General features: G+C 40.3%; 1 protein-coding gene and 1 long non-coding RNA gene across 2 annotated transcripts in view; both read left to right on the forward strand.

Moving 5' to 3' along the window:
- LOC105932146 (NACHT, LRR and PYD domains-containing protein 12) overlaps positions 1-21,595 on the forward strand; it is a 40,606-nt gene that overhangs the window by 18,815 nt on the left and 196 nt on the right. Inside the window, exons 7-10 of the mRNA XM_036125627.1 lie at positions 4,604-4,780; positions 6,589-6,762; positions 12,983-13,159; positions 19,106-19,282. Of these exons, the coding sequence (XP_035981520.1) occupies positions 4,604-4,780; positions 6,589-6,762; positions 12,983-13,159; positions 19,106-19,282 (705 nt within the window). The remainder of the gene's footprint in view (positions 1-4,603; positions 4,781-6,588; positions 6,763-12,982; positions 13,160-19,105; positions 19,283-21,595) is intronic.
- On the forward strand, positions 8,607-9,685 carry LOC118556940. Its single transcript, XR_004927509.1, has 3 exons — positions 8,607-9,045; positions 9,187-9,330; positions 9,508-9,685. It is a non-coding gene; the product is annotated as an uncharacterized LOC118556940 (long non-coding RNA).

Genomic DNA, 21,595 nt, shown 5'->3' on the forward strand with positions numbered 1-21,595 from the left:
TTTCTGTTTCAAAATGTTTTGGACTGATGTAGAAAAAAAGTCTTATTGAAATACTTCTGTCAGTAAACTCTGATGATCATTAAACTAGAAACGTTTAGCTAAAGCTACATGACAAAAAGCAATCTGCAAAAAACCAACAAAAAACAAAGTAATTCTTAATGCTGCAATATCACAATAAAACAGGCATATGTGTGTTTGTATATGTGGGTGTTATATGTCTGTATTATGGGTGTTGGTGTGCACAGTCCAGATCTGACTGACAGTTCCCAGCCAAACCCAACTTTAAACCCACCCAATTTGTGAAATTGTGTGCATGTAAACAAAGCTAATGGTGTGCATGATGGGTGTGTTTGGTACAACAAAAAATGACAGAGTGGAAATCAGCTTTGATTGTCGCCATTAATCTTATTGATCCTGTAAGGTTGTTTACCTGAAACTCCTCAGACTGAAGAAGTTTGTTGGAGAAGAGACGAAACGCTTCAACAAAGAATAACTCATGCAGGGGACCTACAATTTCTTTTAACACAAGTTTAAGTAATAACAAGCAAAACAAAGGAAAACAGATTAAACAATATTTACATTGTAATACATCATCATATTGTGAAAAAGTAAACAAACTAGAAAAAGCTGTTCCTGCGTAACAGCAAGTGAGACTGCTAATCTGCAGAATGATTGAGCAGAAGATGCAGAAAACATTGAAATAAGATTTGAAGAATTTGAAAAAAAAAATAAGAATTTGAAGAAATTTTAAGAATTGGAAAAATTTTAAGAATTGGAAGAAATAGGAGAATTTGTAGGAATTTGAAGAATTTAAATTTTTTTAAAAGAAATTTGAAAAATTTGGAGAATTTATAAAAATTGAAGGAATTTGAAAATTTGAAGAATTTTAAGAAATTTTAAAAATTTTAACATTTTCAAAAAAGTTGAAGGAATTTGAAAAAATTTGAAGGAATTTGAAAAATTTGAAAATTTTGAAAATGTTGAAGAAATTTGGAGAATTTGAAGCAATTTGAAGCAATTTGCATTGATTTCAATGGGAACAGCCAAAAAATCGCACAAAAAGTGAAATATTTTAAAAAGTGTAAAGGTTAGCATAACCATGAGGAGCCGAACGTTTTGACACCAAAATTGTTGAAATCAGTTGAAGTATGCGGGAGTAGTTAGACGCCGACGGAATAATTCTAAGCAAAGGCAGCCAGTCCCTGACCTGTAGTAACCTCTGGCCAGCAGAGTTCTGTTGTCATGGAAACTCACTCACAGCTGCTGGTGTCCGTCTACTGCACGCAGAGACTTATGGTCAGACGAGCTCTAATTGGAATAAAATGGCATCACTTTGCCTCGAACAACTCTGGATTTTTCGTCAACAGTTAAAGCTAGAGACGTAATTTTTTCTGCGTTTACTATCGTTTTTTTCTTGAAATATTTTAATGTAGGCACAAAAAATCATGAAATAAATGGAAATATTGACGAAAATTAAAAATCCTCTAAAAACGGTCCCGAACAAATCGCTCTAGCTGAAAAAGTATAAGAGATATCAAAATAATTCTTTCAGCGTGAGTATCAGCAGGCTTTTGAGGACTGTGGTGCTCATGTTTATGTTTGTACAAAAATCGGTGTAGGCATGGCAACGATGTAAAAAAGTGCATCATTAAGAAGGATGCAGGTCCAAAGCGTTTTCAGGATTTTGCACATTCGCTACTCCCGAACAAATTGTTCCTGCGGCAAACCCGTAACAGTTATCGACAAAATTCCTTTTTTGTGAGTGCCAGAAGGGTCTGAACATTCATGTGTGAAAGTGTCATGCCTGTACATGAAACGGTTTAGGAGTAGCGATGATGTAGAAAAGTACCTCATTTGGGGGGTTGGAAGTCTGATCGTGTTTTAGCATTTTCCCAAAATGCTACTCCTGAACAAATTGTTACTGCGGCAAAACCGTAACAGTTATCAACAAAATTCCTTTTTTGTGAGTACCAGAAGGGTCTGAACATGAATGTGTGAAAGTCTCATGCCTGTACATCAAACGGTTTAGGAGTAGCGACAATGCGAAAACATGTGTCGCTTGGGAATGTCAGGTGTGATTTTTCACCGCACCACCATAGAAAATCAATGGAGAGCGTTTGGGGTTTTTGCCGTTTTGGGGTGATTTACGAAAAATCTATAAATCCCACACCAATGATGGTTAAATTTTCTGAATACAGACAAAACTTCCTACGTTTTGATGCATAATTCATGTGCAAAGAGTGAAAATTGAGTGAGTGAGAAGAAGTTGTTGGAAGAAGAAAAATGTATTGGAAAATCTACAGTGGCCACTCTAAGTGAACTCCCTAGAAACCATAGCAACGCATTCATTTATCTGAATTTTATGAAAATGCAAAATTATTTTAAGGAGGTACTATATGAAAATGGTAGAAGATATGAAAAAGCTGAAGTAGCTGAAGATAGCTGAAGGTTATTTGAACATTTTAAAAGTTGAATGGCGTTTCTAGCTGAAAGCAGGCTGAAGCAGTAAGCTGTCAAAAAGCTGAAAAGTTTGAAGAATTTGAAGGATTCTCCATTCAATTTCAATGAGAGCAAAAAATTCACAAAAAGTTAAATATTTTGAATATTATAAAAGTTATAATTACCAAAAGACATAGCAGTAATGTCGTGAACAAGCTGAACGTTTTGATACGAAAATTGGTTAAATCGGTTAAAGTATGCAGGAGTAGTTAGATGCCGAAAAAAAACTTACGGAATAATAATCAAGACCTGAAGGAACTTAATAAGTGAGAATGCTGTATAGCATTCTCACTTGATTATGACCCTCCTATAAGAAAGTATACTCTTATTTTATATAGATTAATGACAGAATGAAATATTTTAAACTATTTTTTTCTGAACATTTCGATGATTCTGGCTCACGGAGAATGAAAACCCATGCAAACCCAAATTCATAGTCTCAGAAAGTTATAATATTATGCAACATTATTAGATAGATACATGAAAATAGTTTTATCCCCCCACACACATTTAATTTTTATTTTCTTATGGTATTGTCTATTCTATATACTATTGTCTATATTGCTGTAATACAGTGTAATGTAGGTGCAACCAGCAGAAGACCTTGGTACCTTCCACCTCAGTAGCTGTCGCCTTAGTAGAAGAAGTGCAGTTAGTACCTGATGAGGCAGTGAACAGTCGGCACAGCGAGTGGCCTCCTGTTAACCTCTATTTGTAATGCTACAGATGGAACAGAAAACTCCATAATTCAGCCGGACACAGTGTTGCGCTTAAAAGGTTTATTGAAAAATAAAATAATAAACACTGAGTGTTGGCTCGGAAAAGTCCATAAAGGAGCTGGAGACTGGCAGGGCTGATATCAGGCTGCACACATCAGGCAATGATTGCTGAACAGGCTGGAGACAGAGAGCAGATCAGAGAGACACCCAGGAGTCACACACGGTAGGGATGAAAAAGAAGGCAGACAAGTCCAAATGGGCTGGTCAGATGTTGTGGTCAGAATGCGATCCAAGGCTATGTTCAGAAAAGAACTGATGAGGTGTCCAAGCAAGGGCAAGGTGAAACAGGGAAATCCAAAGACAGAAACTTGGTCATGAATGGCAATGCTAAACAATAATGCTGGACAGCTACTCGTACAACAAGGCTTTTGACAATCTGGCAGACCCTGGATGAGAGAAGCAAGTATGTAAAGCCAGAGGCACAGGTGCAGGCACTTGCACAGACACATGCAGGTAATTATAGTCAGTGCAGGTGAAGCTTCTCCACTAATACGCTGAGTGGATCAGGGCAGAAAGTGGAAAACAGCCAGCTCGCCCAAAACACAACTGAAAAAATGCAGGATGCATGACAGTACTCCTCTGTTTTTTTGCAGGTAAGCCTGGTCTTAAATAACAAGTAATAGATAACAGTAGTAATATAAGGCCTAAAGGGCCTTAGAGTGTTGCAGATGTTTAACGAAAGTTTTGAAGTTTGTGAAGGCACTCTTTTTTTTGGTTGCCCAACACGGCATCTTGTGGGGATCACAGTAATGAACCAGACACATTTTTCATTTAAATGATAAAAGCTAACTGCTTTTAGTATTTAAACTAACTACTCTAATTTTGAAGTCCATAAATAAAGTATCTAGATTGGATTGCTTCTTGTTAGCAATTGAAACAAGAGGTTCCTCAGGAACAAAGTCCAACTTGACAGGTTGGAGCTGGAAGACACGAGTTTCAGTGATTGCACAATGTCTCCAGCATTACAATAGTGTTGGTTCTTGGACTCAGAAATAAGATCAGCAAAACTCAAAGTATTTTGTGTTTTGTTCATTCATTTAAACTGTGTAATTTATTAGTTGTGTTGATTAATGTTTCAATTTTTAGGTGATCTTTAACATAGCAATTTGACAATAATTAGAAAATCAGGAAGGGGACCCCTGGACATCTTGATAATGACTAATAGGCATTCTAGCCTGACTGATCAGACTTAAATTTCCAGGAGCAGATATCAGTTCATGATGTTTGTGGGACTTTTACATTCAGGAAAATTCATTTTTTGGTCATATTTCAGTTTTAACCTGCATTATGTTGACTTCAGCTCATATCTTTTATTTTTTATTCAGATTAGGGAGCTGCCGATTATCAGAGATTAGCTGTGTTTCTCTCGGTTCGGCTCTGAAGTCCAACCCCTCCCATCTGACAGAACTGGACCTGAGCTGGAATGAAGACCTGAAAGATGCTGGAGTGAAGGAGCTCTGTGGTTTTCTCCATGCTCCCCTCTGCAAACTACAGATATTGAGGTCAGGCTCCATGTTTTAGTTCAGTGCTGATATTTCTGATGTGAAAGTTCTTTACATTAAACTGCAGACATCTAGCTGATGTTAAACTACTGTTCCTATGATGCTCGGCTCCATCCAAGTCTTGTTGTGGTGTAGCGGGATGGATGCCGTCTCACCGGATTAGACCAGGTTTACCACAGAATGTTCGCCAGTTATCAATGTAGCCCACGTCATTTTCAGGACTACCAGTGAATAAATGATGACAAGCGGCTAAACATGTCATCACTGGTCAGATGAGGAAGGGGACCAGAGAAAATTACGAAGTCCGACATTGTTTTAGCAAACTTACACGCCGAAGCAACACTAACTTTAGTGACCTCTGTTTGCCGTAACCGGGTGTCATTATGGCCAGCGTGAATCTTACTGTATTTACACTTATAAATGTAAATACAGTAAGTAAATACAGTATGTAAATTCAGCTCTGCAGAAGGACCGTTGGGTGAAGCAAATCTTTGTGGCTCTGCACTGGCTAAGGGGTGGATGTTTTTCAACAGCATGGAGTTGGGCCTCACATTCTGACATCCTCGCCTTCAAAGCTACAAAAACACAAAATTGATTACACGTACTGTTATTGCTGAAGGAGGCAGAGGCATAACTGAACATCAGACAGAGGGAGCAGGGGAGAGGAGGAGACGTAGACAGAGATGGAGAAGTTAATGAAGGGATAGGGAGGATGCCACTGTAGGGCTAAAGCTAGGCTAGGCTACCCAACCGTGAAGTGCAGCAACAGAGAATAACACAGGAAGTGATACAATATACCGATTTTTCCAACTGATTCTGGATGATCAGAGATAGTGTTCTGCTCACCTTGGTTGACACTAGTTAATAAAATCTGATCTCTTGAATAATGTTTAACTCTGAAACAGAGCTGTGAAAAGAATTCATACTCTGAGGTCTCCTCCTTTTAGCACAACAAAAACAACTAACTTTTTCACTGTCTTTTATCATAATCCAACTGTAGAGATGATTTTTAACCAGTTTAGATCCAAATTAAAGCTGCAGTTTTGCTGCATATGGAAAAAGTTCTTTAGGCTAATTAAGATATCTGCTAAAACAGTCATAACTCCTGATCTAAGATGGATAGAAATTCCTCTGACCAATAATCAGAGCAGGCAGATACTAAACAGAGACAAGAGACCAAAATTACCAAATGTTGCGAGTGGTCAGTAGGAGATGAACAGAAACCAAGAGAAATGCTGAGATGTGTTGGAAGATTTTAGGCCCTTTTCCACCAGTCCTTTTCGATTTCACCCACCCTACTTCTCCTCACCTCACTTGGCCTAACTCACACTGTGTTGTTTTTCTGTCAACCTAGAAATGATTGATTATTTTTAAGGATTAAATAGTCCACCAGGATAAATATCTGGCTCACAGAACAGCCTGAACTAATAATAAGGCCCAGCTGCTCCTTGCCTGTACAGTAATGGGGGTGACAGAAGTGGAGTGGGGAGTGGAGTGGGGATCTGCATCATAGTTTGGCTTACGGAGCCATTGATTTTGCTGGTGTTGATCAAGTGCTGCCCTTTGTCCAACACTCATTTTGCCAAGGGGAGACTAATAAACACACCTTGAACATCTTTTGGTTCTACTTGGTTTAATGCTTTAAATCAGTTTTACCAGATTGAATATTTGACATCAGATCATATTACTTGAACTTTTACATTCAGGAAAATTAATTGTATGTATTTGACCTGAAATGTATTTGTTCATACTATAGTTTTACCCTGCATCCTGATGACTTCAGCTCACATATTTTATTCTTTATTCAGACTGAGGAGCTGCAGGTTGTCAGAGGTCAGCTGTGCTTCACTAGGATCAGCTCTGAAGTCCAACCCATCCTATCTGATAGAACTGGACCTGAGTGAGAACAACCTGAAAGATGCTGATGTGAAGGAACTATGTGGTTTTCTTCAGACTCCCCTCTGCAAACTACAGATATTGAGGTCAGACTCCATGTTATGGTTTAATGCTGACATTTGTGAAAGTGGTATTGACTCTAAACTGCAGACATCTGGCTGACATTAAACTACTGTTTTTATGATGCTTGGCTCCATCCATGGTCTAGGAGTGGTTTGGGAGTTTCTGGGAAGCTGAAGTTGATATGTTCCTAATCAGAGTCTGATGTTAGGCTTGTGCTCATTCAACAGGGCATCAGTAGTGACGGACTGCTCACAGATGTTTAGTGATCAAACATGGTGGTGTGCTAATTTTGTTGTAAATGGTGAATAAAATCTGATCTCTGTAAAAATGCTTAGTGCTCCAACACAGCTGTGAAAGGAGGTCAGACTCTGGGCCTCCTTGGTACACTTGAACATAAAAGATCCTCATAATCCAAAAGTAGAAAGGCTTTTAACCAGTTCAGGTCAAAAGTAAAAAAGCAGTTTTTCTGCATTTGTAAAAAAAAAAAAAAACTTCATTAAACTCATAAATATATCTGCTAAAACGGCCATAACTGCTGATCTAAGACAGATAGAAATCCCTCTGACAAATAATCAGAGCACACAGATCAGAGCCATAGAGATAAAAAGAGTTGCGACACTCTCATTGGACTCCGTTGTACGCTGTTTGCCGCCTACTTCCGGGGTATGCAGCCTCGCATAGTTCCAAAAAGCCATTCTATGGCGTTGGACATTATTCACTTCCATTGCTCACTGTCGAGTAACTTCTGAGGTAAGTTGATTAAATAGCTACCTGTTTTGAATTGTCAACTGTCTATATTGTATCATAGGCCGTTTATGATGCTTATACTGATCTTTTGTTGTATGTACACAGCGTAATTATATATATATTTTTTATCTTGGTAGACGACCGATTGCCTGCTAGTTTGTTAGCTTGACTTGCCTTCTGTGAAGGTAACGTTATATCCAGGGGTAAATTGATTAAATAGCTACCTATTTTGAACTGTCAACTGTCTATATTTTATCAGAGGTCCTTTATGATGCATATACTGATCTTTATTTGTATGTACACAGCGTAATTATGTATATATGTTTTATCTTGGTAAACCACCGATTGCCTGCTAGTTTGTTAGCTTGACTTCGCCCTCTGTAAAGGTAGCACTAACGTTATATCCAGGCGTAATTTGATTAAATAGCTACCTCTTTTGAATTGTCAACTCTGTATATTATATAAATAGGCCCTTTATGGTGCATATGCTTATATTTATTTGTATGTGCACAGTGCAATTTATAAATATATTCTTAACTTGGTAGACAACCGATTTTCAGTCATTGCCTGCTACTTTTATCTCGATTTTGCCAGCTGTGAAGAAGGTATCGCTACACCAGAAATTACGAAGTTCATTAGTGAATCTCTGACATCTTTTATTAAGTAAGTTATTGATGTTAGATTACTAGGATCATTAAGGTTGACTAGGACATTTTTTTAGGTTGTATCTGCTGAACCTGGCAGTGTTAGCCAGTCAGCTGAGTACTGTGTATCTGATGCTAGTAGAAATAAGGTTTGTTTAATTGCACCCTTGAAAGGGCTGTTTAGTTGGATTGCATGTAGGAATACAAATTATTCCACACAAAAAATTATCATAAGCCATAATGAGGTTTAAAATGTTTATTACTCAGACAGTAGTGTGACTAATTTGTTCCCCAAACACTGCTGCTGGAGGCGGCTGCTGCTGGAGGCGATGACTGCTTGAGCTGGCTGATGTTGGCGAAGGATGGTGATGGCGGCTGCTGCTGGTGGCAGCTGCTGATAATTTTGGCCTCTGCTGGTGCTGGCAGCTGGTGGTGGCTGGTGCTGGCCATGGCTGCTGGTGGCGACTGCTGACTGCTGAAATAAGAGGAGACTGGAGGCTGTGGAGACTGTGGAGACTGCGGACGGTGTGCCGGGAATGGAGAGGCCGAGTACATCCATGGCAACCAGTAAGGTGTTCGTCAGTGGCCTAGATGGTATAACCTTAGGTGAGGAGGTCTGCTGTGTGGAAATCGCCTTCTTGGTCTGACTCTTGCTGCCAAGGTACCCCTTATTACGGCTGTTTGCCTTCCTCTCAGCTCCGATGCACTTTGAGTGAACCCTTAACCTCAGCCTGATATATGTTGAAAGGATTTTTTTTTCAGCTCATGACATGAGGGAAGGTTGCTGTCCAGACTCATGGCCTCTCTTTCCAGCTGTTCCACTACGTTTGAGGATTCCATAAGGGAATCACTCGTCTTGGAACGGAAGAGCTGCTCCACGTGCTGCAGGAGAGTGAACAGCTCATCGCATGGCCGGTATAATGCACCCCTTTTAAATTCCTTTAACTGTAGTAAAACAGCTTTCTTACTTGTGTTGGTTACTTTTTCAACCAGTGCAAATTGGCATTCCTCACAGAGCGAGAAGCTGATGACCCTCTTCGCTATGTATCCTGTCAGGTGGTAGAGGACACAAGACTCGGTCTTTGTGAGGTCAGGTGGTGATGGGTCTACCAGCTGCTCCACTCTCACAACCTCAGAAGCACTACAGTTGCTGTTCTTGTTGTCCAAGAAGTCCGCCAAGTGGTCTGATGCATCATCCAGGTAACTGTCAGTATGCGTTGTCGAGAGGAACTGCCCTACAGTGGCAGCCTGTAGTGCATAGTTGAACTCCACAGGTGTCGGGACTGAGTTCCTCTGACGTATGCAAGAAAAAGTATTTTTGTAGGCAGTCCAGAATGAACTGGCTTGAATGAACATTTTGTGCCCCTGTCTCAACAGATCTTGCTGGACCAGCAGTATCGTTGTTGTGGCCATCACAGGTTTCAGTGGAGCCCCCCCCCCCAAAAAAAAAAATGGTTACGATACCTGTTCTTAACGCCTGTTTACACATTTGTTGTTCTTGTTCACACATACTGTACGTATGTTTGTTGATATTATTCATGCTTGTTCCCATTTTTTTTGTTCCACACTGTTCATTTTTATCTTATGCCAGGTACCTTTATTATTAATGTTGTCCTTCCTTTCAGCCTTGATGCACTCTGAAGCCTGATGTATGTGGAGGATTTTTTTTAAATGTATTTATAATATTCTTTCCTGTTCCTTCACTTTGTTCTTGTTTTTCCAGTTAGATACACACACACACATCTTGTTGTCTCACTCAGTATTCTTTATTAAACAATATTTGAATCATTCATCCAAGCTTAATGAGTTGTTATTATTTAATATATTTGATTCTTTGTGCATGGCTTAGTATTAAAATTATCATTGTTGTGTGGCCAACTCCTGCCTCATCAGAAAAAGTGGGTGTAAATGCTGAATGGACTGTTCTTTCTCAAAAAAGCAAAAAGCAACAACGGAGTCCAATGGGAGTGTTGCCTGTCACTGTTCTTTATCACTCTCTCTGCAGCTAACCTTACTCTTACTCTGTGCATTAATCCAGAGACGTAGAGAAAAATCTTAATAGCTCTGCACTTGCCTATAGACCCAAACAGATAAGCATAATGCTTTTGATAATATGTGAATGGCTTAATCTTAAAATTATATTCTTAGTCTTAACATGATCATGTTTCACGTTGTGGTCTGCGGGTGACCACTTATCAGAAGTGAGCTAGCTGCGAGGCGAATGCTGAATGGACCCAGCAGACCTAACGCTACCACCAAGGTAAGCTAATGGCTGAATCTGAATTTATAAGCAAAATCACAGTAATCAATAATACAGCCCAGTCGCCATAAAATGAAAATCATGAGACATCTGTCATCACATGAATGATATGGAAAAGAAAAGTTAAGTTAGAGCCGTTCTAGCCTATTCTCCTGTCCATACGAACATGAACATAAGCTTTCCCCCCCAAAAAATGTAAAACGTATCTAAGTAATATACAGCTTTTTGTTGTCACCCTGCCTCTCAAAATGGAAAAATGACATTAACAAATATGTAATCATGCAATAACAGCTGAAAAAGTAGTAGGGTGTATGTTTATATATATATTTACCGTTAAATAATGCAATCGCTGCTGTCTGTCCCGTAGAAGAACATGACAGCCAGCGTATGATTTGGAACTATAGCGGTCTACACGAACCACGTGACTGCCCTGGCGGTGACATCAGAGAGTGTCGCAACTCTTTCCATCTCTATGGCGCTGACACAGATACTAAACAGATACAAAAGCCCAAATTTACCCGCAAGACACACAGAGACCCACTGAAAACAATTGACCCAGTATAACGGGGCATGTATGAGCCCAGCACCAGTACATCGGACCAGTGTTCAGTGATCAGGGATTGAATGAGCAGAACTATAAGCAACTACTATGTTTCCTTAGATGAAACATTGAATACATGCTGCTGTTTTAGGTTCAAGATAAATCCATAACTATCAGATCTGAAACCACTGTTCTAGCAGAACCCTGACCCAGCAGCAGAAAGATTAGACTAAAAACTGTAAACAAACTATAAACAGCTAAACAAAAGAAACAATCCAACAGGAACCAGACAAAATCCCAACAGCTGAGACAGTATTATAAACACAGATCCAAGCTGAGCTGCCATGATTTGGGTTTTCGTTTATTTTGTTTTTGGATTTATCTGGACTTTTCTCATGTACTGTCACCTCTCAATCACCAGCCACTACCCAATCAGCTCTGTCTTCCTCCAGCCACCAACCTACTCTAGATCATCTCCACCTGTTGCCACTTATTAGTTACCCAGCTCACCTGTTAACCAGCCTACTTATACCTGCCTCTGCCTGCCCATCCCTGCCAGAATGTCTCACTCCCTTCACGCTCTCCTTGGATCGCCCAGTGTGATGTGCCTTTGTCCTGCCAGCTGGTCTCTTCTGCTAAGGTTGCCTGCGCTGCATATTGCAATTCTGCCTTCTTCCCCTTGAGTTTCAGCTGCTTGCTCAGCCCCTTCTCGTGGTTTCCTGGTTCACATCGCCTGTTCAACTCTGCCTGCCCACCTATTCAACCAAGCCAAGCCCAGCCTGTTTATCCGTAAGTCCCTGCCGTCTGCTCTGCTGGTTCGGTTGGTTTCCTGGCATACACCGTCTATTCTGGTCTCCTGTTCATCTCTGCCTGCCTGTTCATTCATTCAAGTCCCATCTGCCAAGACTGCTACTGCTTGCCTGCCTCACCTTCCATCATTCATCCTTTCAATAAACCTTTTAAACATACTGTGTCCGGCTGAATATTAGGTTCACCTGCAGTAATCATTACATGAGCAGTGCCACAATCAATCAGTGTTCAGAGGGGAGCCATTAGAACAGCAGCCTGTCCAGAAACTCATGAACAACGTGAAAGGGAACTTTGTTAAAAACTAAGTATTAAGGCAACATAAGTCATATAACAAGTATTTCAGATTAACTCAATGATGGGCTAAAGAAGCACCCTCACATAAATCAAAATACAAGCTATTTTCCATGGCTGAGCAAATGATTTATGACCACAACAACCAAATAATTCACCTTTGAAGGCACTGATGATAAAGTTCATTTTCTCAGGTTATCAGCAGCTGTTCTGATGGATGACTTTGGACTAAAAGTTCTCGTTGTTGAACATCTCTTCCTGATCACCTCTCCTTGATCCAGAGCTGTTTTCATTACAAACAAGTCATCTGCCTAATAAGCCATCTCTGATACTGGAACTCTCCACCTAGACGGGGAGCATTAAGTAAACCTGAACTTCCAAATCAGTGCCAGATTCCCATTTATAGTTTAGTGAAGACAGCAAACAGGGTCATGGGGATCTGTTTCCCATCTAATGTAACATCTGTTTGAAAAGGACATCGATAAACAGGCTGACAATATCTATTTGGAGAGAAAACTGTCCTCTGAGTGTGTTTTATTGAGCTCAGGGAGAAGATCCATAGTTCCTGTATGGAAACACAATCATATTAAACATTCATTATTTCCTCCAATCAAACTATTAAAAAAGCGGTCGGCAGGAGAAGAAAAGATATCAAAATAAATGAGATGTGTGTTGAAGCTTTTTACTCTGAACTTTTCACATCTATTATTTTCATTGATGTTGCTGGTGGTGGTGTATTTCTGTATTGTGTTGCTGCCTTGCCATTGGTACAACACTAATTTCTCCAAGGGAGACTAATAAACACACTTTGATCTGGCTCGAGCTTTAGACATCTATTAATTCTGGGACTGTTACATTTGGGGAAATTAATGTTCTACATTTTGATTATTTATTCATATTTCAGTTTTAACCTGCATGGCTTCAGCTCACATATTTTATTCTTCATTCAGATTGAGGAGCTGCAGGTTGTCAGAGATCCACTGTGCTTCTCTGAGCTTAGTTCTAAAGTCCAACCCCATACATCTGAAAGAACTGGACCTGAATCAGAACCAAGACCTGAAAGATGCTGGAGTGAAGGAGCTTTGTGGTTTTCTTCAGACCCCCCTCTGCAAACTACAGATATTGAAGTAAGACTCCATGTTTTAGTTTATTTCTGATGTGAAAGTTGTTGACATTAACCTGCAGACATATGGCTGATATTATACTAATCCACACTGAGGATCTTCATGGTATAGTCTGGTTTATTCTTCATTGGTTTGGTTCAGTGAAAGTTTTTCTTTTTCCTGCTTCCTACCATGGTTTGTTGCATTAAAACAGCAATTCCTAAACTCCACGTTGCTCAACTGAGACTCTCCAGGATTTTCAAAGACTCCTTGGTAAGGTGTCAAAATGTTTTCACAGAAACTGAGCAAAACTCTGCTTGCCTTATATTTAATACTTTTGTATTTAGCATGACTCAGATGATTGAAAATATGCTCAGGCATGTATGCACAAGCAAGTGCTAAACTAACAACCTCACTATTGCTGCTGCCGTTGCTATGATGTATTCCTTACGGGCCAATGTGGGTTGAAGGAGAGGTACAGAGAGACAACACATCCAGCGGTTATATCCTGAATGTGAGGAAACTAGGGATAAAAGAATCATGGTGTCAATGGCAATTCAAGTAACAAGTTTGAGAAAATTATTCCACACCTGTTTGAAATAAGCTGCAGGTGACATTTTAGCTGTTTTATCTATGACTAGAGCAGATAAAAGATGTCTGGAGCTCTAAAAGCTGTGTCTGAACAGCAGTATGTGGGGAAATACTCCATCATCTTTAAAAGTTCCCAGTTCAGTTCCACACTAAGTTATATAAACCTTGCTTTATTAAACATTAGATCTCTGTCAGGAAAATAAATTTTAATCAATGACTATTACTGACCATAATCTTGAGGTTATACATTTAACAAACCTGACCATACTTGAATTAATTTAATGAGGCACACATTTTGACAGAGTTGATACCTCCAAACTACAATTTTTTTGTGAGAACAGACAGAAAAACAAATATCGAGGAGTGGCTATTTTAAGCGATTCAAGTTCAGTCAAGTTTGGCATCAAAGTTTTCTCCAACTAGAACTGATAGAACTGAAATTGTACACCAACTAAATTCCTCCTCCTGCTGATTTGATGTTCTACCCACGGCTTTCTTTAAGAAAGTTTTACCTGTCATAATGTCTGATTTGACTCAGATAATAAACATGTCCCTTCTGTCAGATGCATTCCCCCTGGGCCCTAAAACAGCAATTATCAAACTGCTTTGAAAACAATTTGGACAAGCTACTTCTGCAAAACTACAGGCCTATCTCAAACCTCTCCTTCATCAATAAGATTATTGAAAAACAGCTAAATACCTTCTTAAAAATGTTGACATGGTTGAGCACTTGAGCACTTTTAATCCTACTTAAAGGACTGTGACTTTTTGTGTCAGTAGCTAACTTTACATCAGATACCACAAAAATCACATACAGGGTTCCCCAAGGGTCCATCTTGGGTCCCTTCCTATTCATGCTTCCCCTACCTCAGATCATAAGAATGGAACATAAGTTACCATAACTATGCAGATGACACACCACTTTACATCACAATGTCCCCAGGTGACCATGAACCATTCAAGCACTGAGTAAATGCTTAAAAGGTAATCAATGCATGGATGTACTAAAAGTAATTCTGTTAACATCGTAAATACCATGGTTCCAAAAAAAAAAATGATTTGTGTTGGGGGACTGTAGCTCTGAACACAAATGCATTTGAGAGACCTTTCTCATTAGAAATGCCAGATTATAGGCTCTTATATTATGATTATAGAATATTAATAGAAGGGCATACACCATCAATGCAGAGATCCTATCACTTGTTTTTAGCCCTACGTAATATAAAACTACTGAGATTGTGATATTGCTTATAAAAATATTGATTCATCACAACCCCAGGTGGTATACATGCTCTGGCTCTGATCAAAACTGTATGAAATTGAATTGGATATGAATTGCTTTTCTATGGGAGATTTTTGACTAGAATTTTTATGCAGCTGAAAGAGGAATTTTGAGGAGCTTCAATATATTAAAAGGCCAAATTAAACATTTCATCTGTTGCACAATCATTTGAGTTTTTCTAGTTGGGCTAAGCTGAGGCGAATTAATCAGAATCAGACATACTTTAATAATCCCAGGGGGAAATTACAGAATTAATTAATTCATCTTATTAACTGTTGATGTAAAATCCACTTCAACTTCTTGACCTACAAGTTTTCTTATCCATATTGTTTATTCATTTAAATTTATTTTCCCTCATAGTGTAACGAACGGAACTGAACAGGTGGACTAAGTATTCAGGCCAACAAGCAGAATGTAAGTGTTACAGATGTTTTATTGCGCTCAGACTGGCAAGACAGGGACAGGCAGGCTCAATGGTCAAAATGGCAGTCCAAAAACCGGTACACAAAAAGCAGTCCAAAAACAGGCAGAAGTACAGACAGGGATAAAGCAAGCTCGGATAATCCTAGCACAGATTCAGGTCGCTGAAACAGTAAATCAGTCAGACAGGGCAGGAAAAACAGGTTCAGGGTCAGGCTGGCTCAGAATCAGGAGGCAATCGGGTTTGCATCGATAGGTCAATCAGAAAAAAGAACGCTGGAACAAAACTCACAATGGGCTCGTAAATGATCTGGCGGAGAACTGAAGACTGAGGCAGAACTATATAGTGGAGTGCACAGGTGAAACGGAGTGAAACTAATTACAAGAAGGCAGGTGGAACTAATCAGGGCAAGGGAGCTGACAGATTGCTGAGGGGAGACCAAACAGAGCTGATAAAGTGACAGGTGGAAAACAGGTAACCTAAACAAACAACACGTCTAAATCAAAGCCAAACAAGAAAGAACCCAAAAGCAGAAACTTAACTAATAAATCAGATAACATAAACCAAGACATAACCTAAATCATGACACATAGTGTCTGAATTGCATACGTTTTTTCTTACCCCTTTTCTGTTGAAGCTTAAACAGCCCCTCTATGTATCACATCACAATTGTATTCTTCAATTGAATAAAAACAAAACAAAACTGAAGTAATAGTTTTTGCAGCAATACAGGAGCGATCAACAGTTAGCACACATATTCAGTTACTTCAGCTAGAAACCACTGATCAGGCCCACAATCTGGGTGTAGTGATCGACTCAGGCATAAACCTTCAGAGGCATCTAACGACAATTACACAGTCAGCCTTTTTTCACCTGAAGAACATTTCCAGGTTTAAAAAATTAACCTATCAACAGGATCTGGAAAAACCAATCCATGCATTTATCTTCAAACTGATTACTGCAACGGTGTCTTCACAAGTCTGCCAAAAAAAAGTCAATCAGACAGCTGCAGTTGATCCAAAATGCTGCTGGCCACATCCTCACTAAAATTAAGATGGTAGTACACATCACCCTAGTTATAAGGTCCCTACACTGGCTCCCTGTATCTCAAGGAATAGACTTTAAAATCAGAATCAAGTTTATTGCCAAGTAGGTTTGCACTTACAAGGAATTTGACTTGGTGTTGATGGTGCAAACAAAAAATAAAATAAAGTATATATACTGTATACAGAAGCTATATACATTCAGTAAACTGTGCGTTAATGTAACGCAGAAGCTTGTAAGTCCTGAACGGTGGAGAGAGGCGGTGTCCAGTGTCACGGGCGGCTCTTGGCCTTGTTCATAAGGCCGGTAGCAGATGGGAAAAAAACTGTTCTTGTGGCGTGAGGTTTTGGTCCTGATGGACCGCAGCCTCCTGCCAGAGGGAAGTGTCTGAAATAGTCTGTGACTGGAGTGCGAGGGATCAGCCACAATCTTCCCTGCATGCCTCAGAGTCCTGAAGTCCACAACCATCTCCACTGTTTTTACAGCGTTGAGCTCCAGGTTGTTCTCCCTGCACCAGTTCGCCAGAGGGTCAGCCTCCCACCTGTAGGCGGACTCGTCACCATCAGAGATGAGTCCGATGAGAGTGGTGTTGTCCGCGAACTTCAGGAGCTTGACAGACTGATGACTGGAGGTGCAGCTGTTGGTGTACAGGGAGAAGAGCAGAGGATAAAGCTCCTGAAGCAGAGCTGGGATGATTGTATTGAAAGCTGAGCTGAAATCCACAAACAGGATCCTGGCGTAGGTTCCTGCAGTGTCCAGGTGCTGGAGGATGTGGTGAAAGCCAGGTTGACAGCGTCGTCTGCAGACCTGTTGGCTCTGTAGGCAAACTGTAGGGGTTCCAGGAGGGGATCGGTGATTTCTTTTAGGTGTGAAAGCACAAGGCGCTCAAAGGACTTCATAACCACAGAGGTCAGAGCGACAGGTCTAAAGTTATTAAGTCCTGTGGTCCTTGGCTTCTTGGGAACATGGATGATAGTGGAGGATATGAAGCAGGCTGGCACGTGACATGTCGCTGGTGAGGTGCGAAAAATGTCTGAACACTGGAGACAGCTGATCAGCACAGTGCTTCAAGGTGGATGGTCCAGCAGCTTTCCGGGGGTTCTGTCTTATGAAGAGTTTGTTAACATCTCTCTCGTGTATGGAAAGAGTTGTCACTGAAGTAGAGGTGGAGGTGATCTGTTGGGTGATGTCGTAGGGGGTCGAAACGACAGTAGAAGTTGTTCAGGTCAGTTGTGCAGCCATGAAGACATCCCATTCAGTAGAGTCCAAACACGCCTGAAGATCCTCCACAGCCTCACTGGTCCACTTCTTTGATGTCCTCACTACAGGTTTGCAGAGCTTTAGTTTCTGCCTGTAGGCAGGAATCAGGTGAACCACGACGTGGTCGGATTGGCCCAGTGCAGCACGGGGGACGACGTGATAAGCATCTCTGACTGTGGTGTAGCAGTGATCCATAATGCTCTCCTCTCTGGTCGGGCATTAGATAAACTGTCTATATTTAGGAAGTTCATGAGTGAGGTTTCCTTTGTTAAAGTCACCAAGGACAATAACTAAAGAGTCCGGATTTCTCTGCTCCACATTCAGTATCTGGTCTGCAGGCGTGCGCTGTGCAACCTGCACGTTTGCGTTACGGCGCAATGTAAGCACCGACCAGAATGAATGAAGCAAACTTGCAGGGTGCATAAAAAGACTTACAGTTTATGATGAAGGTTTCCAGGTCAGGAGAACAGTGCTGCTGGATCACTGACACATCGTTGCTCCAGCCGTTGTTGGTGTAAAAACAGATCCCTCCACCTTTCGCTTTGTCGGAAAGATGTGTGTCGCGGTCAGCTCTGTGAAGTTGGTAGCTGTCCAGCTGCAGCGCGGAGTCCGGGATTAATCCACACAGCCACGTCTCCGTGAAGCAGAAAACAGCAGATGAAGAGAAGTCCCTATTTTTTCCCAACATCAGTTTCTGTTCGTGCAGTTTGTTGGGCAGGGAACGCACCTTGGACAGGATTATGCCTGGTAGTGGTGATCGGAGTCCGCGCTGGCGGTGGCGCACCAGCGCGCTTCCCTCTCCTTCGGCGTTTCGCTGCGTGAGCAAAGGTGAGCGCACCTTTGACCAGGATGTCCAAAATTTCCAGCATAGGGAGAACAAAAGTAGGGAATAAATCCTAAATCCTGCTTGGCCAAACAGTTTGTTTGGCCAAGCAGCCAAACTACAGGAGGTCCCAAAACCCTAAGAAACAAACAGGCAGCATGATGTATCTCTAGGAGAACTGCAAAATGGGAACCAAATGTATGCAATATATAATATTCTTGAAATAAGTGTATTTGTCCTTGATTTGAGCAGGCAAATCTAAATGATCGCCAATAAAATTTGCACTTAAAATCCGAACAGCTTATTTCAATAATCTGATTCCAAGTGCAGTATATCTAATTATCTTATTTTAGGGGTCAAAGTATTCATTCCATTTGCAGATGATCTTATTGACTAGTTTTACTGGATCTAATATGACATCAGTTCATCATGTTTCTGGGACTTATACATTCAGGGAAATTATCTGTTTCTCTTTTTATTATTTTTTCAGATTTCAGTTTTAACCTGCATCGTGTTGTATTCAGCTCACTGCTTTTATTCTTTTTTCAGACTGAGGAGCTGCAGTTTATCAGACATCAGCTGTGCTTCTCTGGGATCGGCTCTGAAATCCAACCCTTCCCATCTGACAGAACTGGACCTGAGTCAGAACCAAGACCTGAAAGATGCTGGAGTGAAGGAGCTTTGTGGTTTTCTCCAGACTCCCTTCTGCAAACTACAGATATTTAGGTCAGACTCCATGTTTTATTTTAGTGCTGATATTCTACTGATCCACACTTCAGGGCATCGTCTGGTTTCTTCTTAATCTTTTTCTGGTCCATCTAAACTTCATTCTTTTTTAAAGTACCTGCCATGTATTATTAAATCATTAGCAGAAAACCTGAAACAATAAGTTGATTTTTAATGTGGGGTTGCGGGTGTTATCCAGAACTTCCCAGAATCCAGTGGAATTAGAGCTGATGATGCATGGAATTCTCACTCCCTTTCCCAGCAAAATGATTTATTAATGTTGAGCCAACATAGACAATGGCGTGGTGCACAGGAAGAGTCCCAGAACCTTACTAATATAAGTTTTCATTGCCATTTTCAATGTTATGCCACTCTGCACGTCCCACCCAAGCTCTACTCCTGTTGGTTTTCAACAGACCTGGTATGGCCAGAAGGTGGTGAATGCCTCCTGGTGTGTTTGCTTTTGCCCAACCTCCAGCGATAAGTGTTGTGATGCTATTAAGCATTACTGTGTGACATTAACACTTTACAGAAATCTGTGAGAAACGATAAAGAATAAAACATTTTTGATGAAATGAAACATTTTTTAAAACAAAACTGTATTTACCAATAAATTTAAACAAAAACTATTTAGTTAAAAGAAAGTATAACTTTAAAATCAGTTTAGCATGATCTGCTTCGTCTGAAACTCCAGAAGACTCAGGTGGAAGCGTCAATCATCTGGATGAATGACTGCCTGACATACAGACCACAGTTTGTGAGACTGAAGGACTGTGTGTCTTACCAGGTGGTCAGCAGCACGGAAGCACCACAGGGGACTGTACCCTCCCCATTCCTTTTCACTCTGTACACTTCAAACCTCCAGCACAAGTCTGACTCCTGTCATCTACAGAAATACTCTGATACACGTGACAACTGCAGAGTCATCTGAGATAGACAAGAAGCTGAGCACAGAGAGCTGGTGCACCGCTTTGTGGCATGGTGTGGGAACAATTATCTCATCTTGAATGTGAACAAAAGATGATTGTAGATTTCATGAAAAACAGGGTTAGCTCAGTGTTCATCTAGACAACAGAGTGGACTGGAGACTCAACAGTGAAGGCATCTACAAGAAAGGACAGAGCAGAATTTTTGAGGAAGCTAAGATCCTTCAATGTTTGGAACTAGAACCTGCATATCTTCTATAAGTTTGTTGTTGAGAGTGTCATCTCCTCTGCCATCATCTGTTGGGGCAACAGCATGAGAGCCAGCGACCTACAAAGGATCAACATCCTGATAAAGAAGGCTGGCTCTTTTCTGGGGACCACTGTAGAACCTCTGGAGTCGATGATGCAAAGAAGGATTTTGCATAAAATCAAGAAAATTATGGACAATCTTTAACATCCTCTTCATGACATTGTCATTGGAAAACAGTCTCTTCAGTCAAAGTTTTCTTCAGATTAGTTGTACAACAGACCGCTACAGGATATCTTTCCTGCCTACAGCCATCTATAACTGCTTGACAAAATGAGTTACATCAATATTTAATTTCTCTTTGGAATAAATAATTTTTTAATTGAATTGAAATAAGGAGCTTATTAAATTGCAGCACTCATCTGTCATATTACACAAAATCGCATTGTAGTCCCACAACTGCAAAAAATTAGCCCAGTAGCGTAGCCAGAAATTGCTTTTTGGCTAGGCCTAATAAAAATGGACTGGGCCAAATCATTATACTTGAAAGTCAGTTTATTTGTAAGTTGCACGTTTGTAAATTCACTATAGAGAAGATACAGGCTAAGGAGAAGGAGAAAAGACCTTCTTTGTTCGTCCTAGAAATGATAGCGGAAAAAAAATCAGGAGCCATCACCTATAAGCCGATTTAGAGCTACTCTGCCACAAACATGGCAGAGTAGCTTCTGGATCATTTAAAATGTGGAAGCCTTTCAAAGTCATTATTTCCGTTTCTGAATGCAATGTCACTCAGAAACAGCTGCTATCACTTCATCGATCCAGACGCACAGGACACACAAAACTGTTTTTTTTAAATGAATGGAAAGCTTCTGCTATTTTCTTTTTTTATTGAATACAATATTACAGTTAATAGTTAAAAAGATGAAAATATGGTTGGCTGCATGCTTCAAGTGCCACAGCATAATTTGTCTTCAGAACCTGAGTTCCTTTTGATGGTGCTGCTGGTGGAACTATCCAAAGTTGAAGAGCTGAAGTCATCAGGTCTTTATTGAAAAAGCAGCATTTTGTCAGTAATATTAATGAGAACTCTTCAATTGGTTATGTTAAACTTTGAACCTGCATCTTGTTTGCTTCAGCTCA

This window comes from Fundulus heteroclitus, chromosome 21, assembly GCF_011125445.2.
Source record: "Fundulus heteroclitus isolate FHET01 chromosome 21, MU-UCD_Fhet_4.1, whole genome shotgun sequence".
NCBI lineage: Eukaryota > Metazoa > Chordata > Actinopteri > Cyprinodontiformes > Fundulidae > Fundulus > Fundulus heteroclitus.